This window comes from Aquarana catesbeiana, linkage group LG06 (assembly GCF_042186555.1).
Source record: "Aquarana catesbeiana isolate 2022-GZ linkage group LG06, ASM4218655v1, whole genome shotgun sequence".
Lineage (NCBI taxonomy): Eukaryota > Metazoa > Chordata > Amphibia > Anura > Ranidae > Aquarana > Aquarana catesbeiana.
In genome coordinates, this window is record NC_133329.1 from 327844683 (window position 1) to 327868591 (window position 23909).

The 23909-nt window shown below is 42.8% G+C and overlaps 1 protein-coding gene across 1 annotated transcript in view; it reads left to right on the forward strand.

The window, feature by feature from the left end:
* The first annotated feature begins 1427 nt into the window (after positions 1 to 1427).
* Positions 1428 to 23909, forward strand: part of PDE11A (phosphodiesterase 11A) — a 988141-nt gene continuing 965659 nt past the window's right edge. Inside the window, exon 1 of the mRNA XM_073633831.1 lies at positions 1428 to 2599. Within this exon, the coding sequence (XP_073489932.1) occupies positions 1823 to 2599 (777 nt within the window). The 5' untranslated portion in view covers positions 1428 to 1822. The remainder of the gene's footprint in view (positions 2600 to 23909) is intronic.

A 23909-nucleotide genomic window follows, 5' to 3' on the forward strand; every position in this document is an offset into this window, starting at 1 on the left:
TAAGTTTTTTTCCTGAAACTTCCCTCCTAAAATGAAGGTGCGTGTTATACGCCTGTGTGTGTTATATGCCGATAAATACTGTCATTTCTAGACTACCTCTTACACTTCTGAAGTCCCTGGAGCACCAGGACAATGGAAACACCCAAAAAATTACCCCATTTTGGAAAGTAAACACCCCAATGTATATTCTATGAGGCATAAAGAGTTTTTTGAACATGTCATTTTTTTCCACAAGTTTTTGGAAAATGTGTAAAGAAAATGAAAACGCATTTTTTTTTTACACAAAGTTGTCCATTTATAAGATATTTCTAACACATCATAACACATCAGCGGCAATCCCACAATGATCAGGACTGTACCCCAATCAGAGACAACTCCACAATGATCAGGACTGTACCCCGATCAGAGTCATCCCCACAATGATCAGGACTGTACCCCGATCAGAGTCATCCCCACAATGATCAGGACTGTACCCCGATCAGAGTCATCCCCACAATGATCAGGACTGTACCCCGATCAGAGTCATCCCCACAATGATCAGGACTGTACCCCGATCACAGACACCCCCACAATGATCAGTACTGTACCCCGATCAGAGTCATCCCCACAATCATCAGGACTGTACCCCGATCAGAGTCATCCCCACAATGATCAGGACTGTACCCCGATCAGAGTCATCCCCACAATGATCAGGACTGTACCCCGATCAGAGTCATCCCCACAATGATCAGGACTGTACCCCGATCAGAGTCATCCCCACAATCATCAGGACTGTACCCCGATCAGAGTCATCCCCACAATGATAAGGACTGTACCCCGATCAGAGACACCCCCACAATGATCAGTACTGTACCCCAATCAGAGACAACCCCACAATGATCAGGACTGTACCCTGATCAGAGACACCCCCACAATGATCAGGACTGTACCCTGATCAGAGACACCCCCACAATGATCAGGACTGTACCCTGATCAGAGACACCCCCACAATGATCAGGACTGTACCCTGATCAGAGACACCACCACAATGATCAGGACTGTACCCTGATCAGAGACACCCCCACAATGATCAGGACTGTACCCCGATCAGAGACACCCCCACAATGATCAGGACTGTACCCCGATCAGGGACACCCCCACAATGATCAGTACTGTACCCTGATCAGGGACACCCCCACAATGATCAGGACTGTACCCCGATCAGAGACACCCCCATAATGATCAGGACTGTACCCCGATCAGGGACACCCCCACAATGATCAGTACACAGTAGGTTGTCAGTGATAGGGATGATAATCCCCACTATCGGTGCTCAGAGGAGAGATCGGAGCTCCTCGGTCGGATGTTACATGGGCTGTCAGCGCTGGAGGGGGCAGCGCAGGGGTTAACGTTAACCCTTTGGTGCACACGCTCCACCCCGAGGTATTTGCGTCACTGGGAGGTTCCTGTGGCTGCTGGGTGACACCTAGAGCAGCGCTGTGCTGTTTCAGTCTATCTTTGCAAGCGCAGAGAGAACACCGGCTGGGCTTCCCAGTATCATCATCATCATCATCATCAGTGCACCGCACAGGGCTCCCTCTATATATCCAGCAAGGTGCAGAGAAAAGCAGTGGAGAAGTCTTCATCCCATTCACAGGCTTCTTACTGCAGAACTAGAAGAGTGAGGGAATCCCCAGCGGACGGCGATGGCTGGGAAGTAGGCAGGTGCAGAGGAACTGGCATTGCACACATCATGCTTCTTCTACAAACTTGAGGACTGGAGCTTAGCGCTGGGACTATCACTGAACCATCATCACAGAGGAGAGGAGCTGATCCTGCAGAGATGTCAGAACCAGGGCTGGACTTCTCCAAAGTGGAAAGTTTTTTGGACAGCCACCCAGATCTGTTTGAGGATTACCTGATCAGGAAAGGTAAACAGTGCATGGTGGAGAAGTGGCTGAAGAGGAACCAGCTACCCAAGACACCTCTGAACTCCAGCACTGATGACAAGAACAAGGACTCTTGGGGGAATAAAGGGGAAGGGTTGCAGAGGAGAGCATCCCAAAAGGAGCTGAGGAAAAGCTTTGCCAGGTCCAAGGCCATCAATGTCAACAGGACCTATGATGAGCATGTAAACTCTAGAGCCCAGGAGCCCCTGACTAGCATGAGGAGAAGGGCATTGCTCAGAAAGGCTAGTTCTCTTCCACCCACCACTGCTCACATTCTCAGCGCACTGTTGGAATCTAGGGTCAACATACCCCAGTACACATCCACTGCCATTGACTACAAGTACTACCTGAAGGAGAACAATGAAAGGGAGTTCTTCCTGGAGTTGGTGAAGGACATCTCCAATGAACTCAACCTGACCAGTCTTTGCTATAAGATCTTGATTTTCGTGTGCATCATGGTGGACGCTGACCGGTGCTCTTTGTTCTTGGTGGAAGGCTCAGCCAACAAGAAAAGTTTGGTCTCAAAGTTCTTTGATGTTCATACAGGGATCACTCTACTGCCTTCCTGCAGAATGGAGAACTCCAATGAAGTCCAGGTGCCCTGGGGAAAGGGCATCATCGGTTATGTTGCTGAGCATGGAGAGACAGTCAATATCCCTGATGCTTACCAGGTAGGTCAATGTTCCTCACCTGGTGCCTCACTGTAAGGGCAAGGGTTTTTCATCAGTTATATTGATGAGCATGGAGAAAGGGTCAATATTATTATTATACAGGATTTATATAGCGTCAACAGTTTCTGCAGTGCTTTACAACATAAAGGGAGGCAATATAGTTACAATTCAAGACAAGAGGGTCCCTAATGCTTACCAGGTAGGTCAAAGTTCCTCACCTGGTTCCTCATTGTAAGGGAAAGGGTGTCATCGGTTAAGTTGATGAGCATGGAGAAACAGTCAATAATATTATAATTATTATTGTACAAGATTTATATAGCGTCAACAGTTTACGCACTGCTTTACAAAATAAAAGGAGACAATACAGTTACAATTCAAGTCAATAGGGTCCCTAATGCTTACCAGGTAGGTCAATGTTCCTCACCTGGTGCCTCACCATAAAGGAAAGGACATCAGTTATAATGCTGAGCATGAACAAAGGGTCAATATTATTATTATACAGGATTCATATATCGTAAAGGTGTGACAAAGAAGAAGGTGGTGCTGCCCCTCAACTGAAGAGTGACCCTCAGAAGTGAATCACACTTCACATCAGTTTAAAGCATATATAATGAATGAGTCTTTAGTATAAATATATGCAATGTTCCCAAGTGACTTGTGCAAATGTTCAAAGTGCTTTGTGTATACACTTATTCGTGACTCCAGTGCAACAAATGATGAAGTGACAGTGGTGCTCCCCTTCGGCTCCACACTCACCAGATCTTTGTACCCCTGCAGGGGTAAAACACATGTAATCAGGTTTGCTATAATGGCATTATCCGGATTGATCATCCCATCTGTGCTACGCCAGACCGCAGGATATCCTCATATAAGTGGACATAAAAAATAGGTACACATAGCGTGACTCCGAATAATAAAATATTTATTAGCCACACAATTTAAAAAACGGGGCAAACCATATGCCCGACTGGCAAAAAATAAGACACGTAGAACACAGTAAAAGCCTTCCAAGCCGACGTGCGTTCCACAGACCGGAAAAGAACACAGACCGGAAGTGACATTCGTCATTCATTATATATGCTATAAACTCACATGAGGACATATTTTTTGGTTCATTTTTTTTTCTTTTTTTTTTTTTTTTTTTTGAGGATTAATTTTATTGTCAATCTTTTAGAGGATTTTTTCCATATACTCCGTTTTCATTTTGAAGGACGTGTATATTTGTGTGTTTTTGCAAATTTATGGTAGGCTGTGTCACGCACTTAGTGGTGGATCATATATTAACACATTGCCCTATATAGATTATTTGCTATCATATGCATTTTTAGTGGTTTAATATACTGCACTTTTGTGGAATAATTTAACACTTGCTCTCACTGATGTGAAGTGTGATTCACGTCTGAGGGCCACTCTTCAGTTAAGGGGCAGAACCACCTTCCTCTTTCTCACACCTTTAGAATTTATTTGCTCCAATTTTTTGAGTTTTCTAGAGGAGGCAGCAGCCCAACATAATCCTAAGCGCAGAATTTCATTAATTATATAGGATTTATATAGTGGCAACAGTTAGCGCAGTGCTTTACAAAATAAAGGGAGACAAAACAGTTATGATTCAAGACAAGAGGGTCCCTAATGTTTACCAGGTAGGTCAATGTTCCTCACTTGGTGCCTCATTGTAAGTTAAAGGGTGTCATCAGTTATGTTGATGCACATGGAGAAATGGTCAATATTTTTATTATACAGGATTTATATAGCGTCAACAGTTTGCGCAGTGCTTTAAATAATAAAGGGAGACAATACAGTTACGATTCAAGACAAGAGGGTCCCTGATGCTTACCATGTAGATCAATGTTCCTCACCTGATGGCTCAGTATAAGTATTCAGTTAATGACTAGAGGTGGGGGACATCATTTGCCGGACTGATTGCCCAGGCAGATTACAGTAATCTTTCTAAACAAGGCGTTGGGTTCCCAGTTGCATTGATTCGCAAGAGATCCAACTCGGTGATGGTCAATGAGTCTTTGGCACCTAATGACTTTGACTAGTACTCAAGCCTATGGGAATTACAGCTGTCCATCAGCAATCAGCATTGCAAGGCAATATTTGCAAGTGATGAGCATGGTTGTACTTATCTTGCACTTGCTATTAATGGAAGTCTACTTGGCCACACTGTAGCTAATGAATTCTTTTATTTTCTGACATCACATTTTCAACCATCGGCTACATTTAATATGTATTTATAGGTATATATGTATGGTATATGAGTATCATAATTATAAAGAGTGAACATCACTAGGAAAATATTCACTGACACACTGTAACATTGAGCTTTGGAGAGTCATTGTCAGTATGCTTTATATATTCATTATATGATGTAGCATAAATAAATACAGCATACAGTAAATACAGTATATAGCGTTACTATGTAATTGAGAGGCAAACTACACACCAACGCCGGATTATTTAACTGGCCTGGTTTCAGGTTGCTTATTTCAAGTAGGGCACATGATAATCTCTGTACTTCTTAATCTATTTTATGAATTTTTACATATGAAATATTACATTGCAGGATTACCATCTTCAATAGTTTTTTTTTTTTTGAACAGCTGTTCAAAAAATGTCAGCTCAAACTTTTTGAAGGAAACATTACCATAATATAACACTGGACTGCTCACGGTGATGGTCTGTTGTCCTTTTTGGTTGCGATGCTTTTTATTTTAACACTTTAGCAATTTTGAATATTAAAGGACCATTATCAAATAACAAATAAAAAGAACCTTTTGTATTCTTGTAGACAACATGGCTAACACTTGAAAACATTTTTTTCACATGCCTTTATTTCCATTTTTCTCCACTTTTATATGGAAGACTAAAGATGGCCATACCCTTATAGAGTCAGGCGTTGAATGAAAGAAATCTGACAGGTTCCTCTATCCATGCTAAACAAGGCGAAAGGAAGAATCTCCTCTGCCAGATTTTGTATTCTGACCGTCAGCTCCAGTGGCTGTCAGAATATCTGACCAGTGTCTGCATCTCATTGGATACAAACAATTTTCCACCCAGCTACCTTTGACAAAAGTCAAGCTAGATGGGGCCAACACGCTGAATCGATCGAAATCTGACCGGCGTATGGCAGCCTTATAGTGGTTGTAAAGGCAGAAAGTTTTTTTTTATCCTTTTTTAACCTTCTGTGTGCAGCAGCCACCCCAGCACCCCTTAATACTTAGCTGAGCTCCATCTCTATCCAGCGATGTCCAGGAGTGCCTCGGCCGTCTGGGACTCGCCCTTCTAATTGGCTGAGACATAGCAGCGGCGCCATTGGCTCCTGCTGCTGTCAATCAAAGTCAGTTAGCCAATCAGGAGCGAGGTGGGGCAGGGCCGAACTGGGGCTCCATGTCTGAATAGACACAGGGAGCTTTGGCTCAGCTCGGGGGCCCCCATAGAAAGCTGCTTGCTGTGGGGGCACTCGACAGATGGAAGGGGCCAGGAGAGCCGAAGAGGGACCCGAGAAGAGGAAGATCTGGGCTGTCCTATGCAAAACCAACTGTACAGAGCAGGTAAGTATAACATGTTTATTATTTTTATATATATTAAAAAAATGAGACTTTACAATCACTGGACCAAGCCTATTTTTTACACTTGGCGTTTACAAGTTAAAATAATTTTTTTTTGCTAGAAAATTTCTTAGAACCCCCAAACATTGGAGGTACTACTACATAGTACCTCCAGTAGTACCCCTTTTTTCTTCCCTAATTTACGGATGTGGCAGTCTTGTGCTTTTTTCTTTCAATTTAACTCTCAAACATTATATATATATTTTGTCAGACACCCTAGAGAATAAAATGGTGGTTGTTACAATACTTTATGTCACACCATATTTGCGCAGCGGTCTTACAAACGCAATTTTTATTAAAAAAATCTTTTTTTTTAATTAAAAGATAAAAAACAGTAACGTTAGCCCAATTTTTTTTTTTATATTGTGAAAGATAATGTTACAGTAAATTGATACCCAACATGTCATGCTTCAAAATTGCGCCCCACTTGTGGAATGGCGACAAACTTTGATACATAAAAATCTCCATAGGTGACGTTTAAACATTTCTACAATTTACCAGTTTTGAATTACAGAGCAGGTCTTTTGCTAGATTTATTTCTCTCACTCTATCGATCGCGTACCTCACATGTGTGGTTTTAACACCATTTACATATGCTGGCATGACTTACATATGTGTTCGCTTCTGCACACGAGCACGGAGGGACGAAACGCTTTACTTTTGTTTTTTTTTTATTTTACTTTTTTTTTCACACTGTCCCTTTAAACAAATTTTTTTGGATCACTTTTATTCCTATTACAAGGCATGTAAACATGCCTTGTAATAGGAATAAAGCTGAAGTTTATGTATGGACATTTTTGAATAGTTACATTGGACCAATATAAGTATGTGCAATACCTGGCCGATCCCCATGGCGGCTGGAAATTATTGCAGTAGGCACTGCTACTACAGTGATCACCACTGTTTTCCAGGTCCCATACTGAGCGACTGCCCTGCTACTTAGTGGACACAGGAGGTCGCTTGGTTGGCATTGGTGCCATTCAGAGAACGCTTTGCATTTTCTCGATTGGTGCTAAACATTCTCTAATTGGACAAGATGGAGAGGTGAAGTGATGGTGTCACAATTACCACCTTGTCCAATTAGAGAATGCTTTGAATGCATTGAGGAAATGCAAAACACCCTCCGAATGATGTTCCTGCCGAGCGACCACCCAACTGTGTTCACTAAGCAGCAGGGTAGCTGCTTGGCAGAGAACCTGGAAGACAGTAATGATCACTGTAGTAGCGATGCCTACCATAGTGATTTCCAGCTTCCACAGGGATCAGCCAGGTATGGCAAATGCATACTTTCATGGGTCCAAGCTGGATCAAGGTAGCTATGCAAAATTATCTATACATAAACTTCAACTTTAGAGTAAAACCTCACTCTTTCAATCAACATTGACTATTTTTTAATAGTTATGCTACTAGCCTTAGTAAGTAGATAGGAAAGATATCATATTTACTTGTTTTAAACTTTTTTTTTTTTTTACATTTCTTCAGTTACATCCGAGTTTTCAGGCCTAGGCAAATTATGTCATGCATCCTAGGAGTCTTCAGAAGGGGAGAAGGAGCTTTTTCATCTAGGCACACTCTACATGCCTGAGCTAAGGGCAGGTGGATCCCAGGAGGTAAATGCTACATGAATCATCTGCCCTTACTGAAGATGGCAAAAGCCAGAAATGCTAGGGGTGTTTTTCAAATGAATTTCTCAAGAAAATAAAGCATAGAGAGATGGATGGGTGAGATTGCTTTGAATATAAAAAAAAATGGATCAAATAGCGTTTTAGGTTTGTGGTGCTCAGATGCAGTGTAGTTCCGATTTAAACTGTCTAGCAAAATTGATAGTGATGGGTTGGGGCAAACTATAACACCATAAGGGTTGCTTTAAAAAAAAGTCTCTTTATTTAAGTGGTTTAAATCAATATTTTTGGTTGGTTTAACTCTTTGCTGTAATTGTTCAAGCACCCCAGTAGCCTATGTACGTAGTTTGTAAACTGGGCTTTGCATGTGGAGCTTAGCTTACAGCGCCAGCCTGATCCCTGTGCCAGGATGACTAGCTCCTGTGCATGTGCAGCAGTGACGTCATCCCGTGCCAGCCAACGAAGATGGCCAAAAACCAGCACCAGCGAGGAACAGAGACCATTGGAGCAAAGGTGATTAAAGCTCACTTTAGTTCTGCTTTAAGTCTGTAAATACACAAAGGGCTTTTTTATACCTGCAGTTAGGGAGAAAAACACAGTTGAGCCTAATTTTTACTGCCTCATTCGATCCCCCGTATGCCGCGTACACACGATCGGACATTCCAACAACAAATGTTTGATAGGAGCTTGTTGTTAGATATTCCGACCGTGTGTAGGCTCCTTCGGACATTTTTTGTCGGAATTTCCGACAACAAAAATTTGAGAGCTGGTTCTCAAATTTTCCGACAACAAAATCCATTGTCAGAAATTCCAATCGTGTGTACACAATTCCGACGCACAAAATTCCACGCATGCATACGTGTTGTACGTTCTTGACGTTCAAAATTTCTGACAACATTTGTGCGACCGTGTGTATGCAAGACAAGTTTGAGCCAACATCCGTTTGAAATAAATCCAGGATTTTGTTGTCGGATCGTGTGTATGCGGCATAAGAGTGCAAAGGTAGGCATACACATGCTGCATCTGCGATGCTTTGCCTGTCAAGAGCCCAGTGAAGAGCGATTCATTGTGGATGATTCTTCAAAGGACACCACAACTATAAACAAACTCTTATAGGGCGTACACACGGTCGGACTTTGTTCGGACATTCCGACAACAAAATCCTAGGATTTTTTCCGACAGATGTTGGCTCAAACTTGTTTTGTCTACACAAGGTCGCACAAAGTTGTCGGAAAATCCGATCGTTCTAAACGCGGTGACGTAAAACACGTACGTCGGGACTATAAACGGGGCAGTGGCCAATAGCTTTCATCTCTTTATTTATTCTGAGCATGCGTGGCACTCTGTGCGTCGGATTTGTGTACACACGATCGGAATTTCCGACAACGGATTTTGTTGTTGGAAAATTTTATCTCCTGCTCTCCAACTTTGTGTGTTGGAAAATCCGATGGAAAATGTCCGATGGAGCCCACACACGGTCGGAATTTCCGACAACACACTCCGATCGGACATTTTCCATCGGAAAATCCGACCGTGTGTACGGGGCATTAGACTCCGTTCACACCTGGGCGATTGGAAGCGCAGGTGGAATCGCCACGATTCTGCCCGTGATTCCAAAATGTGGCAAATCACAGGACGGTTGTGCGATGCCATTACTTTTTAATGGCACCCCAATCACGGCGCGATTTTGCTGTGCGATAAATCGCGGCACATCGTAACGCTGTTGCTCAAAAGAAGCTCATGCTTCGTGTTGCGATCTGCCGTGATTGCAGCACGATTTACCGTGGCAGAATTGTGACGCGAATGGGGTGCCATTAAGAAGTAATGGCTTTACATAAGCGTGCCGCGATTTGCCGCGATTCCTATTGCCCAGGTGTGAACGGAGCCTTACACCTTAAAGCGTTGTGTTCCACCTGCAAATTTTTTTTTTTTTTTTAAAGTCGGCAGCTACAAACACTGTAGCTGCTGACTTTTAATAAGGACACTTACCTGTCCAGGGAGCCCGCGCCTCCCGAGGCTGATCTGTCTATCGGATCGGGTGCAGGTGCCGCCATTCTAATGTAGGGAAACCTGCAGTGGAGAATTGCGGCTTCACTGCCTGTTTCCTACTGCGCATGCGCGAGTCTCGTGGTGCTTTGTAAATGGCCGGATGTCTTCTGGGACACACACACATATGTCCCAAGTTACAAAAAAAAAAAAAATTTAACTAGCCAAAAACGAGGGGTGGAGAGGTGGTCTTTCATTTAAGACCACCTCTCAAAAGTGGGTGGAACTCGGCTTTAAGTAAAACTACATGTAGATGGGTGTTCTTGACAGGCACAACCTTTTCCTTTGTGCTGCTCAAATGTATGTGCACTTGATACATCCGAAGATACACGGTTTAATAGGCAGGTTCTGAACTCTAGTTGACATTACTCCATTGTAATCAGATGTGGACTGTAGCCATATCTGAACGCTGCAGTCTAGCCACTCTCATTTGCCCATCTGAATGAGGCCTAAATCAGTCAATTGCAGAAGGCCAGTGTGAACGTAGCCTTAGGTTTTACATAGAGTCTGGACTTCACCATCTAAAAAAGCTAAAATATTTGGGTGGACTGACCCTTTTTATCATTTGATTTATGGTAGGCTAACTGGCTCCTGTCTAAATTGGCCCTAGTATATGTACTCTATGTATGAAGGTGAGTTAGGGGCCTTAGATTGTAAGCTCTTTGAGGGCAGGGACTGATATGAATGTGCGATATATATGTGTAAAGAGCTGCGTAAATTGACAGTGCTCTATAAGTACCTGTAATAAATTTAAAAAAAGTGTTCTTTATTAATGGATAAAGATCAATCTAGGATACTCGGATAATAAGGGAGCACATCACAAGTTCTGACATTTGCTCTAGTATTTAGTATTTAAAGTGGAGTTCCACCCAAAAAAAAAATGTCATTAATGTGCATGAAAAAAAAAAAAAAAAAATTGGAAATTTTTTTTTTAACTTACCTTTTTATGCCTGTTGCTATGTGGTCCCTCGAAATCTGCCTCCTTCAGCGTCTGGGCCCCTGACGTCACTTCCCTCGGTGCAGGAAGGGAGATTACCTCTCCCCCTTCCCTCTAGGCAATCATCTGGGACACGTCACAGGTCCCAGGTGATTGCGGGGCCTGTCATGGCTCGTGGCTTGTGCATGCGCAGTGGGTGCCTGGCTGTGAAACCACAGCCGGGCGCCCACAGTTAAAATGCCGGCGCCGCCGAGCGGAGGGGGAGACGAGCAGAGCTTCGTTCCCCCACATCGCTGGACCTGGGACAGGTAAGTATCTGCAAATACTGCAGCTGCTGACTTTAAATTTTTTTTTTTTTTAAGTGGAACTCCGCTTTAAAGAGAACCCATCGCAAACACATATTATAGTACTTGCATAGCTCCCAACTGTCCCCGATTTTGAGGGACCGTCCCTGATTTGGAGCAATGTCCCTCTGTCCCTCTTTCCTCCTCATTTGTCCCTCATTTTGGTCTGATCCATATAGTTGTATATAAAATGCACTTTTTATCTATCAAAAAGTGTTTTCCAGCGCTAAACCTTTCATCTGATTTCTAAATTGCTGCATTTTAAATACCAAAAGCCAATATAAAAGAAATAGTAGTGGTAAAAAAAAGCACTTGTGGGTTCAACCAATCTTGTTTTTTTGAACAATTCTCCTTTAAGAGGGCGTGACAAGGGGTGTGTCCTATGCATGCATACTTTTGCTGATAGGTGTCCCTCATTCCCATCTCAAAAAGTTGGGAGGTGTGGTACTTGTACACGGTACTGATGTTTGAACATCAGTATTCCTGGCCAACATTTTTTTTGTGTTTATTTTGCATGTATTTGTGCATTTTTGCATGTATACTGTACAAGTGAAAAAAATTCTAGCTCTCAGAATGGAATATTAACCTCTTCAAATTAACATTTTACGCATGTATTTGTGTGTAAAACAACTGACTGGCAACCCTGATTTCTTTCATTTTTATTTACTCATCTATACACATTGCTTGTGTGTACAGACACATTGGAGTTGATTTACTAAAGGCAAAGTTGCACTCTGCAAGAGCAGTTGCTCCAGTGCTTAGTAAATGAGCAGAATCTCTGCTTACCTCCATCATCCAATCATGTGCAAGCAAAAATGCTGTTTTTTTTTTTATTTTCCTTGCATGGGATTGGTTATTGTTTTCAAAGTGAAGCTTTACTTCATTTACTAAGCTCTGGAGCAACTGCACTTGCGGAGTGTAACTTCACTTTGCAAAGTGCACAGTCTATTTGCCTTTAGTAAATCAACCCCAATGGGCTGCATTTAGATCAGTAATAATAAAAAAAAAAAAAAAGGTTTTAGGCAGCAGTGTGCAAGGGGCCTTACAGTGAAGGGAATGTTTTAACAAAAACAGAGCAGTACTACATTATCTAAGCATTCACACCACTGTGGTACATTAATGCGCCTGCATTGATGGGCGTTATAACATGCATCAATGTGCATTGCATTAAGGCAGCTTATTCTAAATGAATAGGCTGCCGATACACCACAACGCACAAAAAATGGTGCATGCACTGATTCTGGCAGTGCATCTTATGGTACTTCTGGAAATCCTTCAGCAAGATGCATTGGGGTGCCATTCAGAACGATTGGCACCTGTAACCAGTGGCCCCCCCAATCCATGCGTCCAGCCCCCTAATCTACATGCAAAGCGCTGGACGCATGGATTCCAATGGGTTTTTTATTTTTTTAGAAGTATGTGATTAGAGCCAGAGGCTCTAGCAGGCTTCAAAAAAGGGTGGGCTCGGGGCGCAGTGAGCCCACCCAGTTGTGTGACAATAGTGAGTTAATATTCACTATTGTCTTCCTGACTCTCCTCTCGGCCCGTCACCCAGTTGGCTGAGAGGAGAAGCGATCCTATTGGCTGCCGAGGGGGAGGAGGGAGGAGACGCAGGGCAAGCCGCCGTGAAGCACCAGGAGGAGGAGATGCCGCCTGGAGGAAGCGCTGCCTGAAAAAAACTAGATGGGTAAGTGTGGAGCCTGGTAACCGACTGACTGAAGCTTGGGGGGGGGGGGGGTGAGGTGCCTTTGACCTGACCGACTGACCAGTCGCCACTGCCTGTAACATACATTGCAGTAACAAAGGAGCTCTGAACAGTATGCCATGTATGGGTCCTGCAAATAATTGCTTGCAGAGTAAATCTAGGTTATTAAATTGTAACATTAATAAGGACACTGCTTTGTGTAATTTTCTGTATTCTTGTCCTCCTGCTCTCTATCATATAGTCACTTTGTGAACAAGAAGCGTCATGCACTTTGTGACTTGCAGTGTGGCCAGAAACTACCGTACTTGCACCATCTGTAAACCATTTACTGAAGCATGCAGTGTTGTTTTAGCTTGTTCTGCAAATGTTCCAGCAGATCATTACTGTAAGATAAGGTGGAAAGGGAGATCTTTATAGTGCTGCAAAACCTGCCAGCCTTTTCCTTCCTTGTGGGAGACAATAGACACTTTATTAGTTACCTTTCCTTCTGACCTCAGTTCATGATTTCTGTTAAACAACAATGAAGAGCCGACCTTTTGAAAACCTGTATACATTTCATATTCAGCTGTGCGGTCAGAAAGATTATCAATTATTGAAAAACAATGCAGCACTGAGGAAACTAGCTTACTAAAGCATGCTTATCTGTGATGCATTATTTGAAGATTTAGGCAATTTTAGAGAGCGGGATTGGCACGACCATGCTGTAACACTACAAGTCCCAGCATGTTCTGCTATCAAGGTCCCCCAAAAAATCTAAAATGTTATATATATGTTATGTATATGTTTTGGCCTGATTTACATTGTTCCTAGTGTACATGGTAAGATGTGAATAGGCCCATAGAGTTGCCCTTTGTCTTTCTTTCTATGTGAACCATAGCATGAGATTTCTACTTGACATGCATTTTCATGCAGCAAAATGCAAACGTTTAACTGTATCAAAACAGACAAATAGGAATAGCTCCCAACTCCATTTTATTAGGTACCACTTTTCATATCAGATATAGAAACCTTAAAGTATTACTAAACCCACTACAGTAAAATCAGTCTGTATATGCAGTAAAGCATGCTTGTTATACTCACTGTGGAACCTAAGGGGTTAATCCTCTGCATTGTGTAAAAAGACTGCTTGATCTTGTATGCACAGATCCTCCCCTATCTGCACTGTCCCCATGGACAAGTCTGGATAAGACAGAGCCTTTGGAGTCAGGCTGCACATGCTAAGTTTGGCGTGTATTGCTAGAGAGGTTTTTTTTTTTTTTTTTTGGGAGGGTGCATGTGATCTGCACAGGGCTAATCAGCACTGTCCAGACAGAGGGTGAGGAGCCCTGCAGCCTCATAGGACAGCTCAGTGCAGTATGAAAACCCCTCCTACAAGCTTCACCAGACACTGATAGAAAGCACAAGACTGCTATATACTGCTGATGAGAAAAGATATTGAGTAGTTTAGATTTACTAAAATAACTGCATTTCCATGTTCTGTGTACTGTGGGAGACCAGATATAGTGAATGCAGGGTCCTGGGTTTAGTAACACTTTAATGAACTTTGATATGTACTTGATTTCCCAAGTCTGCACACCTGCTCTGGGCGTTCTGTGGCTGCCCCTACATCATCAATTTTGCACGTACCTTTTCGAGGTAAATATATTTGTATAATGTTTTACCAAATTATGGAAAAATATAACAGTAGGGAAGTAGTCCGATACAAAATTTTACACCAGATAACAAGACTTAAGACATGTTTGTAGTAAGATCATGTGCGATGTCTTGATGAAAATACAATGTCTCAGTTGGTAATAAATCAGGGTGTACAAGTGACATACATGTAAACCTAAGGCTTATTCTGCGCAGTTTGAATCGCAGTCTGCGATTTTGCCCGTGATTTGAAATAGTGGCAAATCGCAAGATGCCCGTGCATTCCCTGTTGCTTCAAATGGCATCACAATCGTGGCGCGATTTGGCTGCGATTCGTCGGGCGACATTCACAGTAAAATCGCACAAACAGAATCGCGGGAGAGCTTCTTTTGGGCGACAGGCTTTCTGCGATTCTGTTTGCACGATTGTCGCCTGACGAATGACTGCAAAATCGTGCCGCTATTGGTGTGCCATTGGAAGTGACAGGAATGAACAGGCGTCCCGCGATTTGCCGCTATTTTCAATTGCGGGCAGAATTGTGGTGATTCTGCTCGCTATCCAGAACGCCAAGATGTGTACGGAGCCTAAAACAAATAATGATGGGTAGAGTAAGGGGAAAGGAGAAGACGGAGAGGGAAAAAGAGGAGGGGTGGGATTAGAGGAGATGGAAGGGGTAGGGGAGAGAGAGCTTGAGCAGTCAGCATGACCGGAAATGTAAATATTGCGATTAGGAGATTGGTTATGATAAATTGATCATGGCATATCTTTAAGGGTGGCAGAGGTGGAGAAATCAAGCCAAACAAACCATAAGATTTTGAATTGCTCAAATGAGTCATTATCCATCGCCAGCGTCTCTTCCATTCTCATATCATCATTGACAGTAGAAACCCACAGGGGTAAGGAAGGGGGGTGTGTCTGTCTTCCAAAACAAGGGAATCAACTGCCTGGCTGTGGAAAGAAAGAAGCGCAACCAGTTCCATTTTTGGGATCTTAATGAGCCGGGAGCATGGACAAAAGTGCTATTTCAGGCGTAGGTCTGACAGAGTCATCATATATGGTGTTGACTCCCTTGAAAATTTGAGTCCAGAAAGGCCTAATCTTGTGGCACTTTTACTAGAATAGTTCCCTTCGGCCGAGCCACATCTCCAACAGGTGGCCGGTACAGATGGGAAAATCTTATGTAATGAGAGGGTCCTTGTACCATCTGGATAGAAGTTTATAGCTCTTCTCCTGTGCATAATAGGAGATTGTAGATTTGAGTGAAATAGAAGGAGGTCTGCCAATAGGCATCAGTAAACTCCCTCCCCAAATCTGCAGACCACAACTCGGTGTATGTAGGGAGCTTAACATACATTAACGCATGGAGTAACTGATACGTCGAAGATATTAAATGTCTGGGCGTTTCATGTAAGGAGCACAACCTTTCATACTTTGTTAAGGGTCTATGGACTTGGGCGGAGGTTAACAATCCAACACAGAAGGAGGAGAGGTGAAGGGCAGTGAGCCAATCACCTCTACCTCCATGGGTAACGGGCTTGCCCGGTGGTTGGGTGGACGAAACAGCGTGCCTCTGGCCATGAGGATCTAGACAGTGTTCCCAAAGAGATGGCTCCCATGCCCTGAGGGAGAATAGGATTATTAAATAGAGCCGTAAGAGGTGATGGGTCCAAAGACAAGAGGGCTTGGAGGCCTCTTCTGTACCATAAGTGTAAGGCTGCTATGGTTAAGGGGGACAAGGACTGTAATCCTTGTGTATCTCGTTGGTAACCCCAAAGAAGGGCTCTAAGATCCACTGGGGAAAGATCCTGCTCTACCATAACAGAAGCTTTGAAAAAAGGACAAGGGAACCGTTCTAAAATCCGTGCTAAGATGGCAGATCTATGGTAGAGCTCATAGTCCAGAAGTCCCCCCCCTCAAAGTTTCAGAAAAGTTAGTAGTTTATGTCAAATTCAGGATATGCCCCTTATCTATATATAAAACGTATAGATATGGAACGCAGTGAAGTAAAAAATTGCTTGGGTGAGAGTATGGGAATGGTCTGGAAGAGATATAATAGTTTTGGTAAGGTGTTCATTTTAAGCGCGTTTATGCGAACAAACCAGGTACCTTTTAAAGAAGAAGTAGAAGTATCTCACCTACCTTTTTAATTACCATGCATGTAGCACTTTGTCCCTTCTTTCTAGGTAGTGTTGATGCCAAGCACCCCCTTCTGCTACATGGCTTGACCACGCAGCTGACCAGGAGATGCCTACTAAATGTGCCTTGATTGACAGCACTTGTCTCTAGCATCATGCAGTTATCCAAGACAAGCGCTGTCACTAAGAATGCAGGGGTGTTAACTAAGCCCTCTCCAAGACAGGTTCACCCACTAAACAAAGGGACATTGTCATCTAAACTCGGCCTGAGCTTACCAATAGGAAAGCCCATAAATCAGGCTTCTATCAGGGGAGGAACATAGAAGCAGGAAGACAATATCTACAGAAGAGATTTTCTTGTAAAATCCATTAGCTGTTTATTCAAGAGGTAAAGCATGGTATTTGAAAATCAATTTATAGGCCATTATTTTTTTGTGATCATGAGAGATCTGTAATTTCAGAACCAGTCAGATGTTCCACCTGGGCTATACAGTACTTACCAGAGGTTGAGTAGCTGAAGACTCTATGTTCTATATACAGATGGCGGAATTTGGGAATTTACCAGCTGGTAATAAGTGTTAATTCTGCACTAGAAAATTGGTAGACAGATTGTAATTAGTAATTTGTGGTAATTAGTAACATTTTTTTTGCTGTGTGTCCAGGAGAGGAGAGTTCCCTTAATTTCATATCATGGAGATGCAACAGGAAGTGGGAGGAAATCTTCACAAAATGAAGGGAACAGGAGGTCCTGTTTGAAATGGTGCTAAATTATAACTAGCTTTTAGAGTAAGGTGCACATTGAAGGCTTTGCATAGAGCAAACAAAGTAAAATATATTTCTCAGCACACTTACCAATTAGTGAGAAAGAAAACAAAATCTAATTTCATTGACTAACAATTTATAATAAAGATTTAGATTTTAGTTGGACAACATTTGTGAATATATCTGGAAGCTGTACCACCTTTTCAAGGCCCCTTTGTATAATGCGGTCCTCACTCTAGAACCTCCATGTTGGAGCAAGTTTAGCCATGTTTGAAGAATATGTAAACTCAACATTTCATTCAGATATATGCCTGTTGTACCAAGTGTATGAAAAAGTATCCTGTTCTCTTTGTATTGCTTCCTTCGTGTGAAATCCCTGGTGTTCCTGTCAGTCGCTCTGCTTTCCTATTAAAAAGTGACCACACTAGGCATGAGTGTGGTCACTTTTGTGTGCTAAGAGCTCAGCCTGCTCTCCTACAATGATCAGACTTGCCTTGACACCCCTCCACCCCCCCTCCAAAGCCTTTCACTGGGAAGCTCAGTATGTTGCTGTTTCTCCTCCCCCTGCTCCTTATGCAACTGAGAAACAAGGGAATGTGATCAATTATAATAAAAAGGGAAAAGAGATATTTATAATGTTTTTGTATACATCAATGCTTTGCCTTTCATTTCTATTTTAAATTGAATGGGTTGTTTTACACGGTGAGGATTTACATATACTTTAAAGGCTAAGTTCCCCTTTTTTGTTTTTCTAAATCTCAGCTTCCCTATGTACCAGTACAGCATTAATGTACTTATTTTGCAAAAATAAAACCGTTTTCCATTAATTTTACACGGGTTTACCTCACTCGCTTCATAGCTGTTTAAACACACCGCTCGATTACTTCTGTCTTACTTCCTGGTTAGACTTTAGGTCATGACACAGGAAGGAATTGACCAGCTGACCTCATTAGCACACACCCTGCATCATCTACCCTCAGCTCGTCAACTCTTTCCTGTGTCATGACCTAAAGTCTGACCAGGAAGTAAGACAGAAGTAATCGACCAGTGTGTTTAAACAGCTATGAAGAGAGTGAGGTAAGTCTGTAGAATTAATGGAAAACAGTTTTATTTTTGCAAAATAAGTACATTAATGGTATATTGGTACATAGGGGAGCTGGAAATTAGAAAAAAAAAAAAGTGAACAAAGGTGAACTTATGCCATGTACACATGGTCGGACTTGCCAACGGGAAAACCTCCGTCGGCATTTCCGACGGAAAAATTTAGAACATGCTCTCTATCTAAGTCTGTCGGAAATGCCGACAGAAAAAGTCAGATGGGGCATACACACAGTCGGAATATCCGACCAAAACCTCTCATCTGACTTTTTCTGTCGGAAATTCCGACCGTGTGTACGGGGCATCAGCCTTTAAATTAAGGGCAGGTATGCTAGGAAGCAGCTCATTCCATCCTAAAGTGGAAGTAAAGGCAAAACCTAATGCTAAACCTACTCCCACCCCCATTCTAAGCCTAATCTATCTAACCCTGTAAAGAAAAGATCGATATACTTACCAATTCTGAAGCCGCTCCAGTCCGGTCTCCAGCTGCGCTTTCTGTGTGAGGAGAAAGCTGACAACGGCTGGAAAATGCCTGGGAAGTGGCGTCACCCATAGACTTACTATGGGGCTTGTGTTGTTGGCTGTCTCTCCTACATACTGAAGCAGCTGCTGACAGCTTAGCCTGGGACTGGACTGGACTGGAGTGGCTTAGAATATGGATAGGAATAGGTTTAGAGTTAGTTAAGTTTTGCCTTTACTTCCACTTTAAAGTCTCAAGGACACATCAGAAGTACAGCACCACACAATGACAGCTGAAGGCATCCAGTGTGTCCCCACATCAATTCCAGTAAGTTAAAGAAAAATGGCAACCACCCCAGTTTATAACTAGCTAATAGATCCAGCAATAAAATCTTGGCGACAGATTTAAAGTGGAAGTCCACCCTAAAACTAAAATCCCTGCATCTACAGACATCCACAATCTAACACTAACCTATCTAGCCCTGTAAAGAAGAAATTAGTATACATACCTTTTCTGATGCTGATCCAACCCGATCTCCAGTGGCAGAAGCTTCGCAGAGGACACAGCCGACAACGGCTGTGAAATGAATGGTGAGTAACGTCACGCATAGAGTTACTATGGGGCTTCCGTTGTCGGCTAGCTCCTCTGCACCCGCCTACACAGCAAAGCTGTGGCTGACAGCTCAGCATGGGATCGGGTCAGATCGGCTTAAAAAAAGGTATGTATACTGATTTCTTCTTTACAGGGTTAGATAGGTTAGTGTTACATCATGGATGTCTGTAAATGTAGGGATTTTAGTATTAGGCCCCTTTCACACGACGGACCGTTCAGGTCCGCCTGTCCGTTTTTTAGGCAGACCTGAATGGATGCTCCATGCAGGTCTATGGAGCGACGGATGTCAGCGGTGACCATATCCGCTGACATCCGATCTGCTAAAATCAGACGTATGGCGTTACGTTTGCATCCGATCTGGCGGATTGGATGAGATCTGATGAAAATGGACATGCTGTCCTTTTTCGTCTGATCCCTCCATGGAATCAGTGGCGCTCTGACAGGCCCCTCCCTGCTCAGTGAGCAGAGATGGACCTGTCATCCGCCGGCCCAGCAGAGATCAACGGAGAGATCTCCTGCTGAGCTGGCGGACTCTGCTGAGCAGATCCGTCTCGTGTGGAGGAGGCTTTAGGGTGGACTTTTACTTTAATCCCTTTCCACTCTACCCAAAACTAAAGAAAAAAATGTTTTGGCTATATGCTTTAAGACTAAACAGGTAAATATGTCTAATAGTACAATAAAAAGAGACAGGATCAAGAAGTGATTTCTACAAATCTGTAGTCTGGATCTGTCCCTAGGGCCATATTGAGTAAAAACTTAACATTAATATTACTTTATATTTATTGGTTATCATAGACTATGGAACATGACAAGTCACGGGTCTTGAAGGACATGGTTTATTATGGGGACACACAGATCTTATTTCATATTTTATGTGTGTTTTGGCATTGTGTACTAATGAGGAAAAAAAGTTCTTCATTAGTTTCTTATATCTAATATATAAAACAATAACCCCTTCACCTGTCACACCAGTACACCTCCAATAGACCAATTTTTATATTTCTGCTTCAGTCCTTTTAATTCAGCAATTTTGTCATCGCTAAAGATAATAGAATTATATATGTATTTATTTTCTATAATCAACACACAAATTCAATGAAACAACAACAAAAAATAAATAGTAATGGTTAATATATTAGAATTAAAAAGCAGGACAGTTATAGTTAAAAGGAGAGGGTAAGGAAGGAATTAATTAGAGCTGACAGCTGGGCAGAAGAACTGGGAGCACTACACACGCCCTGTGCACTCGGATCACATTTTTTGGGCATGCATAGCACGCCCAGTGTCCTTAAGTGGTTAAAGTAAGCATAGTAATGTTTGTTTCTGGTCACCTTCAATATTCCTCTAATTTTATCCTTCCTATGCTCTAATAAAGCTATGGAATAAGATTAACTAATCCCATGGCTTCCATTTGCGCAAGCTCTACAGTAGATCTTCATGAGAGCGGCAGCTTACCTATATGCTGGATTCCAAATGATTTTAAGCCCTTCCTATCTCCTGCTAAGCTCCACTTCATTTCCCACCTATGCCTTGGCTAGTGCAAAAAGCTGATCCTCCTTTTCACCCAATTGAAGACAATTAGGGGAATTCATAAGGAATTATACTCTTTAGAATTCTGACATGCCTCCACAAATATGTTATTGGCAGGTACATGAATCTGGGGCTCACATTGTGCATGAAGGCATAATGAGGCCAGACAGTCCATATGGACACTCCATCCTCAGTGCAATTGCACTTCCTACACGCTGTTGCAACTGTCACACAGACAGTGAAGTTTTGTACCTGGCAGAGCCTAATAGGGATTCAAAGGTATTCCCCATCAGTTCTGCGCCGCTTGTGATTGACAGCAGGCAGTGGGTGGATCCTTAACCAATACACAGCCTGCTATTGACTATAGAATCGCCTACTGCCTGTCAGTTACAAGGAGAAAGCGGACCCAATGTTGAACTAGTGTCTCAGCTTCCTCATCAGGCTCTGCTCACTGCAGCATCATTGGTTACTAGGAGGCTGTCTGCTGCGAAGCCGTTGCGTAACAACCACTGGCAGGGAGGTAGTGGCGGCAAATACGCTGCTCTGCTACACAGTGTACAGGGACAGGCACTCTGCCTGTCTCTGTACACCATGTTAGAGCAGGTCTTAAAGTGATATTAAAGTCTTGTTTTATTTTGTTTAAAAATAACAAACATGTCATACTTACCTGCTCTGTGTAATGGTTTTGCACAGAGCAGCCCGAATCCTTCCTCTTCCTGGGTCGCTCGCTGGCACTCCTGGCCCCTCCCTCCTGCTGAGTGCCCCCAAAGCAAGCAACTTGCAATGGGGGCACCCGAGCGGAGACGCTGCTCTGTGTCCATTTACCCCACCCCCTCTCTCTCCTCATTGGCTCAGTGACTTTGATTGACAGCAGTGGGAGCCAATGGTACCCGCTGCTATCTCAGCCAATGAGGAGAGAGAGAGTCCCGGACAGCCGAGAATTTCGTGCAACATCGCTGGATCGAGATGGGGCTCAGGTAAGTATTAGGGCAGCTGCTGCACACAGAAGGGTTTTTGTCTTAACCAGCCCCTGAAGGATTTGCCCCATTAATGACCAGGTCATTTTTTGCGATACGGCACTGCGTCACTTTAACTGAAAATTGCGTGGTCGTGCGACATTGTACCCAAACATAATTGACGTCCTTTTTCTCCACAAATAAAGCTTTCTTTTGGTGGTATTCCCTCATCTATGCGCTTTTTAATTTCTTGGGCTATGAACAAAAAAACACCGACAATTTTGAAAAAAAAACGTTTTTTTTACTTTTTGCTATAATAAGTATCCAACAAAAAGTAAAAAAACAAATTTCTTCATCAGTTTAGGCGAATATGTATTCTTCTACATATTTTTAGTAAAAAAAAAAAAATCAATCGCAATAAGCGTATATTGATTGGTTTGCGCAAAAGTTATAGCGTCTACAAAATAGGGAATAGATTTATGGCATTTTTATTATTTATTTATTTATTTTTTACTAGTAAGGGTGGCAATCTGCGATTTTTAGCTGGACTGCGACATTGTGGGGGACAGATCGGACACTTTTTTGGGACCATTGACATTTATATAGCGATCAGTGCTATAAAAATGCACGGATTACTGTGTAAATGTCACTGGCAGGGAAGGGGTTAACACTAGGGGGCGATCAAGGGGTTAAGTGTGTTCCCTAGGTGTGTTTCTAACTGAGGGAATGGGACTGACTAGAGGAGGAGCCAGACTGTTATTCCTACTTGGTAGGAACAGACAATCCTGTTTCTCCTCCCCTGTACACACAAATCCCTGTTCTGGCTCTCGTGCACGCGATTGTGGGTAGCCAGCGGCTCTATGGCTCTTAAAGGAGCCACCGTACATATACGGCGATTCGCGCAGGGCTGCCAACCTGCTGCTGTATATGTACTGGAGCTGGCCTGGAAGTGGTTAATGCATAGAATACATTAAGATAAAAAACCTTCTGCCTTTAGAACCACTTTAGTTACCTCCCGTTTTGTAAGCTATGAGCTGGAGGTAATTATTTTTGAAAATGGTGCATTAATAGCCCAACTTTGTACAAACGGCACTCTTAAGAACTACCTGAAGTTGCTGAATGTGTCTGTAAAGTTACTGAAACAAGCCTCTGTCTCCTGTTCATTTATCTTCAGTGCAGCTGAGGCTACAGAGAAAGGAACTGAAGAAGCTGTGTCCTCAATTCCTTTCTCTGTCTCAAAGGTGAGATGTTAGGGGGACCCCTGATATTTCTCCCCCCCCCCCCCCCCCAACCAGGTGAAAAAAAATATATATATAGAAAAATAATTAAAAAAATAACTAAAAATAGTTTTTAAATGTAAACAAAAAAATGTTTCAATTAAAAAAAAAAAAAATTGTGATTGTTGTAATTCGGGAGGGGGGCCCTGTCATGTAAGCTGTACGGGGTCCGTGATTCCTAACGGCAGCCCTGCATAGGTCACCAAAGTAAATGGATGCAACTAACTGCAGATACCTGCAGACACTTTATACAAGAGGGTTATGCCCTCATTCACACTGAACTCAGGTTTAAAACATGCACGTTCAGCTGAACTTGCACGATTTCAAACCCGCATTTCAGTACGAGTTGGGTGGCGATTTGAAAGACATCTGTGTGGGTTCATGCACAGATTCTATTGAAATTGCACCCAAAGTCGCCAAAAGTAGTGCAGGAAGTACCTTTGGAAATTGGTGCGGTGCCGCAATGCCGGCGTCCCACCCATTGGGCCAGTCATACGCTGCGATTTGGCATGCGATTTGACATGTCAAATTGCATGTCAAATTGCGCCAATGTGAACGTAGGCTAAATGATAGTGTTCCTTGA